The sequence below is a fragment of the Electrophorus electricus genome, chromosome 14, assembly GCF_041902795.1.
Source record: "Electrophorus electricus isolate QZ-2024a chromosome 14, ASM4190279v1, whole genome shotgun sequence".
Taxonomy (NCBI): domain Eukaryota; kingdom Metazoa; phylum Chordata; class Actinopteri; order Gymnotiformes; family Gymnotidae; genus Electrophorus; species Electrophorus electricus.
In genome coordinates, this window is record NC_137510.1 from 6,203,060 (window position 1) to 6,213,832 (window position 10,773).

At 38.9% G+C, this 10,773-nt stretch overlaps 1 protein-coding gene and 1 pseudogene across 1 annotated transcript; one reads left to right on the forward strand and one right to left on the reverse strand.

Moving 5' to 3' along the window:
• LOC113568050 (endonuclease domain-containing 1 protein-like) lies at window positions 1-4,425 on the reverse strand. Its single transcript, XM_081696521.1, has 2 exons — window positions 3,305-4,425; window positions 1-1,547 (listed from the first exon to the last, which is right to left on the reverse strand). The coding sequence occupies exons 1-2, from the start codon at window positions 3,575-3,577 to the stop codon at window positions 894-896; spliced, it is 927 nt and encodes a 308-aa protein (XP_081552647.1). The 5' UTR covers window positions 3,578-4,425; the 3' UTR covers window positions 1-893.
• Window positions 4,426-4,786: 361 nt separating this feature from the next.
• Window positions 4,787-7,140, forward strand: LOC118242180 (UDP-glucuronosyltransferase 2B20 pseudogene; annotated as a pseudogene).
• Window positions 7,141-10,773: the final 3,633 nt, after the last annotated feature.

Consider the following 10,773-nt stretch of genomic DNA (forward strand, 5'->3'; position numbering starts at 1 on the left):
TGAATTCAAGGAGTTTGTTTATTAATATATGTCATGAGTCATGTAAGCAATACCACAAATGAAATGGAGAGAAACAAAATTACTAGGTATAGGAATGTTAACAGTATGGGACTATTGGACTATTCAAAATTAAAAGCCTCATCCTGAACAACAATATGTAAACTTATGACGCTACAACTTATACGTGAATGTGACAAGTTGTTCTACTTGCTATACTTCCATAAACATAATTATTATAAAATTTGGGCTTAATTTTTTAAACAAATACTGCCACCTAATGCTGATACCATAGAACCACCATTATTTAGCTAATACAGTTCTACATATATGCGTATAATCTTGACAAGTAACTTCATTTTTTAGTATTTTCAGAAGGCTTTTAAATGTTAGCTCAGACCTCTAACAAACATGTAATTTTATGTTCACTAGTTAATTTAATGCCTAAAATTCTTGTACATTATGTCAGCGTTTGACTAGTACTGTAATGAAACTCTGCGTGGTGTTGCACAGTAACCTATTAGATCAGTGTTGTAGCTTTAAGATTAAATCACATGGTTAAGTTTATCTATAAAATGTTATTTCGATCTTGATCACAATTTCAGTTTTTTTCCCCAACATCAACATTTACTATCCTAGTGATTTTCTAGTTAAATCAAGTCTTCTCTCTAACTAGATACTCTGTATGTAAAACATTTTAAAAACTATTCTAAAATTCCCATGCTGGAGGAAGAAAAAATGGTTAATTTTAAAAATGCATATTTGATTTAAGATGGAACTTTGATTAAAGTGTAACATTGATCATTTTGGCTCATTTTCAATAAAATAGCACCTTGTTTACACCTGCTATTGCTATTTCAAACATTCCTGAAATATTAAAGATCCTCATCGGTCCTTTAGACAGGTTCCCAGCTTCTGCCAGAAGGTTCTGATCTGGTGCATTGCTTGTGGAAGACGCCAACCGGCACTCCATACCTCTGCGTCAGGTACATTTCCAGGGCGGACAGGGCCATGGTCCGCACGTCATAGCCGAGCTCGGCCTTCTTCCGGCATCGGTCAACCGGCACGATCTCCTCTGAGCTGTCAGGGTCATTCCTCCCGATGGCAGCGAACGCTGGGTACATGTTCGCCAGGCTCTTAGGGAGGTCCTGCGTATAGTTCCAGCAGCAGTATGCTGACCACAGGTACTCAGGTACAGCCACCCTGTTCTCATCCTTCAGCCAACGCTCGCTCATGTATGGGATCACCCCTGTCACCACATGGGCGTCGCCCAGACAGTGCGCTGCCAGGCTCTTGCTGACTTTGGCCTCTAGCCTGGCCCAGGGACCATTGTTGGAGCCGGCCCGCTGCGGCACAATGTTGGTGAGGGTGAAGGTGGCATTCCGACTCTCACTATCCCTGTGGTGCAGGCTCGGGCTCAGGTGCCCGCGTGTGTAGGTGGAGTTGATGTAGTCCTGCTGCACGGCTTGGCTCTCCACTACATTCTGGTCCACTTTTTCCGGCGGTGGTGGGAACGGGACCATGTTGCCGTCCGAATGAGAGTTAGCCAACTGGAGGGGCAAGAGAGGTGGACATAACCTTATAGGATTGTTTATGATATTTTTGCAAGCAATCTTTATGTGCGAGAGAGAGAGAGAGAGAGAGAGAGAGAGAGAGAGAGAAAGAGAGAGAGAGCGAGAGAGAGAGAGAGAGAGAGCGAATACCCTGGGGCTACAGGTATGCAAATTCTGGTTGAGTTATGGAGGAATGGAGGAAGTCTTGTCTCTGATGGGAACCATACAGAGAGTGAGCGAACAAGTACATTAACACAGCATTATTCCTCTCTGTGTCAAACCACAGCAGAGTTCTACTTCTCTCTCAGAGCTGCTTCTTCTCCATTTTGCGTGCCGTTTGATGCTTGCTTAATCTCATTAAAACTGCTGACTATTATGTAGTCTGTGTTGGTGCACAACTGTGTGAGTAATATTGTCACATGTGGTGGTGATTTGTCTGCATGTATGCATTTATTAAAGGAGTATTCCCTGCAATATCAACACAAAAAGTCAAAAGGGATGCAAAATATACCATTTGTAAATTGTCACCACAGTACTGTTGCCTTCACAGTATTGTCTAATCTGAAGTTGATAAGCATTCCAGATGAATGATCACTATGGCTTTGGTGCCTTCAGGCATTCCTGTAATTTGGCCTAATCACATGATGATACTTTTGTCCATATGTGCCCATCTCAAAGCAGATTCTCCCCCAAAAAAAGATACACCAACTGTCATTAAAACTTTCAAGACAATGAATGAGTGTGGTTAGGTTGCTTGATCAGTCAAAGATAACCCGATACAATGTCAGTTAATATCACTTTCAATGTCATTAACAAGGTATAGTCCATGGACAACCCCTTAGTAGCTGTGACATCCTTTCTGGTAAGATTCAGATGGATTTCCATCCAATGTGTTTCCCCTCTTTCCGTCTTGGTTACTTTCAAGGTTTCTGTCTAGAGATCTCACCAGGGATGGCATGCCCATTCAAGGGGTGTCATGAGCTTGTGAAATCCACCAGATTTTATATTATATATACATATGAGAGAGAGCGAGAGAGAGAGAGAGAGAGAGAGAGAGAGAGAGAGAGAGAGAGAGAGAGAGAGAGAGAGAGAGAGAGAGAGAGAGAAGTCACAAACGTATTGCTCAGTTTCTTTCCGAGACCTATTCACAAGTCCTACTCATTATGCCTTTAATGAAACTAATGATAACGTTCGATAAAAGGTACGGTTCTCAAGTACGACTCGGCTCATTTCCTTCTTACCGAAGAGACATTTCAAAGTACTTGTTGCTTAAGTGGTTGGTTAGAGCATGAATCCTGTTTTCAAACGTGTGAAAATGAAATGGGACATTACTGAGGTACAGAAATTTTAAAATACCACCCCCTCCCCAAAGACTGAACATATGTCAACTGCAAAAATTGTACTATAATTTTCTCTTTCCCTGCTCCAATTGTGCTCCTGATCTACTGTATAATAAAGAACGTTAAAAAGTTATATTGTATATTATCCATGGTTTAGCTGTGTTGTCACACTACTGACTATAAAGGGCTGACAATATTAACTAACGTGGCTGCGCATGCCTGTAATTGAGTTTACTCATTATTTTTTATTTGCGATAGAAAGTAGGACGTTGTTTTTAAGCTTTTTCTGTCGTTAGTTTCACGTGGACTACCAGTCCAATTTACTAGCACGTAATACTTTTCTTTATTAACAACCGGTAATACGGCAAATAAGTGTCATCCCTGCCCAATAGATGGTCCAGGTGTTATACTCACCTGTGGTTCATATTTCCAGACGCTCTTGGGTCTCTTGTCCTTTGGCGGCGAGTAGACGTACGCCGAAAACCATGGCGTGCGACGCTCATGACTGTACAGTGTCGCGAAGTGATATCGGTTCTCATAGCGTTGACAGATCGGAATTCCTGAGATACCTCGAGGAGGGCAAGCTCGGTAGAAATAATTTAAACAGGGCGAGAAATCGCCAACATCCCCGCCACAAATACTTAATAATTCGCTTAGGAGCGGCAAAATAAACGTAAAAGAGCGCATTTTTTTAACACTCGAGAGTAACGAGTTCTTGTACCGGACAAGAAGTGCGGTTGTACGGCCTTGACTCGTTAAATGTTCATCCGTGCAGCCTCCTCCTCCATTATCGAACTGGGAAAGGAAAGCAAATATTTACTTTCATTTCGGACGTTGACGGGTAATTACGCAAAGATCCATGACTGTAGGTCAAGTGTGAAACTGCTGTCATTGGTTTTAGCGTAATATCGGGGATATTAACTAAACGTAAAACAAACAGCTCTGTGATCGACATTTGTCATCACTGGGCACATTTGTGATCATTGTAACTTGGACATGTGCTTCAATGATAAGTGATAAAATTAAAATTTTCATGTATATGATATTTTCTCTATATTATCAAGCAATTTGAATCTCTAACATCGTCATTGCAATTAATAAGAAGCACAGGCAGGCTGCATGTACAAAAATGACCTCTCTGCTCTGTTGTCCAGACACAATCCCTCACGGTGGCTCTGGTCTGCCGATGCTCAAGTGGGCTGTTCCTCCTGCCAAACTACACACGTATGGTGATAGTCCTTTTAGCGTTGCAGTCCCAAAGCTCTGGAACTCCGTCCCCTTGCACCGCCACCTCTGCTCAACACTATCCGCCCTCAAAAAGCATTTAAAACTTTTCTCTTTCAGACTGCCTTTCCTGATCTGTAAATCCTTTTTATTTCTATTGCCTCACAGCTTTGTTATTTTATCATAGTGGTGTTTTTGTCCAGTCACTCATTACTGTAACTTTTACCATGTCTTAATCTCTATTTTAATTTTCATTTATCTATTGGGTTGTCATTTTTTTTTATTCTTGTGTTTTACCCTGTTATTTTTTCTTATAATTCTTATCATGTTTTCATTTGCTATTGTGAAGTGTCATTGAGTATCCTGAAAGGCGCTTATAAATAAAATGTATTATTATTATTATTATTATTATTATTATTATTATTATTATTATTATTATTATTATCATTATTATTATTATTGTTGTTGTTGTTGTTAGATTACCTATGAACTAAACTCAGTTGGGTCAAGGAATTTATTTTTCCTGTGTCTTACACTGACAAATACATACACACACAAATATATTTGCAGCCATTATAAAAAGTTCGTATTTGTCCATTCTCAGTCTCTCTCTCCCAAATATCGTGGTAATTGCAGGACTTGGGGTCTGTGCCGCTCTCTGGAAACTACCAGTAGAGAGAAAAAACAGAGGGGTGGGGCTACACATAGTTCACTGCACAGCACAGTGGGACTGAGATGCAGGGTAAAATAACAAAACATTATTTTCCTTTGTTCTGATATAAGTTACAGAATATAAACCCTTTCCAAACTGTTTCTGCATTTGTGAAATTGTCTGTTGTATAAACTAAAGCTAACAAGAATATGCATGAAATGAAATGTGGTGTTTTCATATCCTGGAAGAATGCTTCAGTGCATGGTCATGTGTGTCTAGTGTGTAAAACTCAAACTTCAGGGTGTTGTGTTGTGATGTGTTTTGGAACAATGAATTATCGAAGTGAATGCACTATGGATTACGTCTATTACGGTTTCCCTTCACGAGGGCGTAATCATCGAGCACCAAGACTTTTTTGTCTCCTTCCTTAGCAAGATGCTGGAAATTCAGTGAGGAGGGGGCTCTCCTCTGGCATTCATGAAATTCTACTGGCAGATGTTAACCACACTGTCAGAAATTCACTGACAGGCGAGTCAAATGGTAGTGGAGATGTTTGAAAACAAGACCCTGATGGAGCAGAAAAAATCTGCATACTATGATGTTGTTCTGATTGACCCTGGAATTCCTGTGGGGGCGCTCGTGGCCCACAGACTGGGTTTACCTGTAAGGGTTGGTGCCAGGCCGAGACCCCCTCCGGCCACCAGAGGGAGGCATCGAGTCAGGCACGCCACTAATCAGGCTTAACACAGGATGGGCTAGACCTTATATAAGCCCAGTGACCCAGTCATTCAGTGCTGGGTTTTTGCCAAAGTTCTGGGTCAAGCGCCTCAGGTATTGAGGTCTATGTGCCTTCGTGCTACACCTCACTTCTTGTCTGTGAGGGTGTCTGTGTTTTTACATGTCCCCTCCTCTCTCCAGTTTTCCCTCTCGAGTCTGTCTATCTCCTGAGGCTTCCCTTAGCCATTCAAGTTCCTCCCTGTTTTCTGGTTTTGTTTTGGAAAAACAATTTCTTCCCGTGGCATTCTTTGTTCTCCCTTTTTCCACACTCGGTGTGGTGTTTAGTTTTTTTCATTTTGTTTTACCTGATCCAAGAGCTAACTGTTTTGCACATGGGCCCACCATTGTTAGAGTGTGGTTGCTCACCCAGTAGGCTGTTGGTGTCATCACTTAGCTGACCTGGGTTCGAGCCAATCTTACACTACCGATTGTGTTTAATGTACAGTGGCTCACCAGTGGAGAGGGGCACTTTGTTGCTCATTATCCCAAAGTCAGGCTGTGTCTTCTCAGAACACATGACATTCAGTGAAAGGCAGAAGAACGCATTTCATTATGCTCTGAACGTGTGCATTGACCGCTTCATTGTGAGTTCTCACTATGCTGCACTGATGACATGTTACTTTGGACCCGACACCAGTTTTTATCATTTCCTTCAGGGCGTTGGCATCTGGCTGATGAGGTTGGACTTTATCTTTGAATTCCCTTGGCTCACCATGCCCAATATCATCTACATTGGGGGTTCCAGTGCAAAACTGCAATGCAATTATCAGTGGAGCTGCAGGAGTTTGTGGATGGGTCTGGAGAGTACGGTATCATCATTATGTCATTAGGTACGTGATTGCTGCTGCATTTGCTCAGTTACCCCAGAGGGTGATCTGGGGACATCTGGGTAAGCGCCCCAATAATCCAGGCAACAACACCCTGCTGATTAAATGGCTTCCCCAGAATGACTTGCTGGGTCACCCCAGAACCCGAGTGTTTGTCAGCCATGGTGGGACTAATGGAGTTTGAGTCTATCTACCATGGTGTTCCAGTGCTAGGTCTCCCATTACCATTTGACCAGTTTGAGAACTTACTACATCTTCAGGTATGAGGAGCTGCTGTTGTTCTTGATGTCGTTAAATTGAAAAGCTAGGACTTCCTGAAAGCAGTACAAATTGTCCTACAGCAGCCATCATACAGAGACAATATGCAAAGACTATCTAGACTGCACCAGGACAGGCCCATGCATCCTCTCAACAGGATAAAGTTATAAAGTTATAAAGGGGCTGCACACCAAGTCCTATAAGATGCCCTGGTACTCTTACCACTCTCTGGATGTTGTAAGCTTTCTCTCGGCTTTAATACTAACACTAATGGCTGCTCTAGTATTAATAATCAATTTATTATGCAGGCAACAAAAATCTAAATTGGAATGATGAGAACTACATTTACATTTACATTTACATTTACGGTATTCAGCAGACGCTCTTATCCAGAGGGACTTAGAAAAGTGCTTTGTCATTTACTCATAGAATATATCCAAGTACAGTACAGTAGGTTAGAATTAACATACCAATGAACTAGAATACTGTAGAATACAGGAATGAATGCTGATACCTAGAAGTGCAAAATACATAAGGTCTATCTTAAACAGTGATAAGTGCTATAAACAATAAGTGCTAGAGTTTGTTAAACAAGATAAACAGTGCCCTACAATAAGAACTACATAAAAGACTATCTGAAATGAATGCTGTAATAAACTGCTATTGAAGGTGTTTAAATACAACGAGAGGCAACAGTATATTTTGTTATATACATGAATTTTTATATACACAACAAAAGCCTATGATATATTAAATTTCCATATGTACACTTACTTTCTTATGCTGAATACCATATGTTCCTGCTGAATGCTGCATCAGTTGACCAGTTTCATGGAATGTCATTGTCACTGTTTTGTCTTCATATAGTTCATTATTTAATTCTGTGACTGACTCACAAAATTAAATGTTTACAAATACCCCAACACCCTAGCCTCTTCATCCGTACACCCTATCTCCTTTATCCCTACACCTCAGTTTGCACACTCAGGACTTCAAGTACAAGGCTTCTCGTGCTGATGTGGTGGTAGGGTATTCAGTGTCAAACCTCCCAAACCTTGGAACACTGGAGGAAGGAGGAAGAGGAAATGTGCGCACGCACACTCACACACACACACAAACCATCAGAGCATATCTCTTATCTACAAAAAGACAGAAATTCCTGTCCAAAAATCAGAAAAGGCCACTAGTTCCCTGAGTAAATATAATTAGTGATAAGGAACACATTTTAAATTTCAGCCCTTTCTTTACGGGAATGTGACAAGGCTTGCGATGGGACTGGCAATGAACTGCTGTGGGATTTAAAACATTAGGCTGAAGAAAGCAAGTGCTCAAAGAATAAAGCTATGTGTTTTAGTGGTAGAGTTTAGACTTACCATTACCAAGTTTTTATTTTTACAATTACAATTTGAGAGGAAATGTGCCTGTAGTTATTTTTAAATAAATTCAAATGGAAGTTGATTCAAATCTAATGGAATAATTCAAACGAATTTTTCCTTTGACAGGAAAAATGTAAGCAATTAGTGCTTGTCACACAAGTATTTCTACTATTATTTATAATAATTCATTTACATTAAAGCACACTTATATTTTCACTATTTTTGGAGTGTTTTAGTAAAAATGTAGTAAACAACTAGTAAAAATTAAACTTCACAAATCTCCAAACGCTTGTCATGTGTAGCAAATCAATCCAGATCCAGCTGGTTTAAAGCTATATAGCTATAATTTACTCTAAGAAAAAGAGAAAACAATTACAAGAATGATGACAAACACTGACTGAGGTATAACTTTCAGTGTTAATCTAGCAGGTTCCAGAAGGAGGAAAAAGTATATATATATATATATATATATATATATATATATATATATATATATATATATATATATATATATATATATATATATAAATATAAAACTGAAGAATACAAGAGCTCTACACCCCCAAGTCTAAAGGGGAGGAAATATATAGTCGAGAACGACAAGGATAAGATCCTGACCTCCAAATCCAGACAGATGAACAAGTAGTGGCGAGCCAACTAGAAATCCAGATGGTAGATAAATATCAAATGTAGCAGCAGCAGTGGTAATTGATGTGGCAGTCCACTCCCTCAAACTCCCAGGCCTCTGGTAAAAGGCTCAAGTGTTAGGAAAAAAAATCACCCACTACAAGGAATTGTTTTGTATATATAGTATTGTGTAAAGGACTTAGGCACCCATTATTTACCCATTTACCCATTATACTATTTATTTTAAGTTTTAAGTTTAATTGCTTAATCACTTTAAGTTTTAAAAATAGAATCGTCTTCAAATATATATATATATAAGATTCCAGGAAGTAACTGCAGTGTACTATAGTTAAAGATGAAGAAGTAGTAAAAATTGTAGTGTGGTGTAGTTTTTAGAAATATTATGTGAAATGAAATGACACATAACTCCTTTTGAAACTGAATAAGATCTCAATAAGTTGCAGTATATATATCTTATTTCTTTATTTATTTTATTCTTGTACAAGCGTGACTTACTTTGTTTCTGACATCATCTATACAGAACATGTCTATTGATGAAATAAATCATCCAGTAGTCATGTATTTACTTGCAAGACTTACAAGATTTAGTAGTATTTTGTATATTTCAGCTTACATATAAGTACATGTTCATGTTACAGGCAGTAATCTAGAGTTCTCTTATGTATGTCTGAATTTTATTTGTGTGTGGCTCAGTCTCTAATGCTACTCTTCCAGATGACCACATAGACCAGAATGGGGATGACGCTAATAGGCAGCAGGGTGAGGGTGACTAGCACACCTGGTGGGGGATCACGAAGAGGCTCCTCCTCCAGGGCACAGGAGCTGAAGTATTGTTCATGGACATTTAGAAACATCTTCTGTACTATGGCGTTCGGGTAGTAGCAGCCTGCTATCCCACAACCGTTCTCCATACACATTGTCAGAATATTATAGTGACTGAAAGACAGAAGGAGGAAGAGGAAATGTGCGCACACACACACACAAACCATCAGAGCATATCTCTTATCTACAAAAAGATGGAAATTCCTGTCCAAAAATCAGAATAGGCCACTAGTTCCCTGAGTAAATATAATTAGTGATAAGGAACACATTTTAAATTTTAGCCCTTCCTTTACGGGAATATGACGAGGCTTGCGATGGGACTGGCAATGAACTGCTGTGGGATTTAAAACATTAGGCTGAAGAAAGCAAGTGCTCAAAGAATAAAGCTATGTGTTTTAGTGGTAGAGTTTAGACTTACCATTACCAAGTTTTTATTTTTACAATTACAATTTGAGAGGAAATGTGCCTGTAGTTATTTTTAAATAAATTCAAATGGAAGTTGATTCAAATCTAATGGAATAATTCAAACGAATTTTTCCTTTGACAGGAAAAATGTAAGCAATTAGTGCTTGTCACACAAGTATTTCTACTATTATTTATAATAATTCATTTACATTAAAGCACACTTATATTTTCACTATTTTTGGAGTGTTTTAGTAAAAATGTAGTAAACAACTAGTAAAAATTAAACTTCACAAATCTCCAAACGCTTGTCATGTGTAGCAAATCAATCCAGATCCAGCTGGTTTAAAGCTATATAGCTATAATTTACTCTAAGAAAAAGAGAAAACAATTACAAGAATGATGACAAACACTGATTGATGTATAACTTCCAGTGTTAATCTAGCAGGTTCCAGAAGGAGGAAAAAGTAAAAAACCAAAAAACAATTATATATATATATACCACTTCTGCCATCCCAGTTCCACCATGGACTTATTAAATTTACTCCAGCAGAATGGCTTGATAGCCTTCACCAGTAGCAATACATTGCAACTCTTATAGTGATGATTTTGCTCTTGATCCTGGAAACTCTCTAGGAGAGAAAAAAAGTTTAAGACCTACATAGCAAGTAGTAGTAAGAATAAATCTGTACAACCACATACACACATTTTGCAGCATCATCACTAAACTCAATGTACATACACTACACACACAAATATTTTATACTTTAAAACCAAGCAAACAATATTTAAAAGCCTGTTTAAAAGTTATCACTAACCTCAATGTACACACACACACAAACACAGTCCTACCTTAATCTTCATAAGTCACATTCTGGTTAGTCTCTTCTGAAAAAT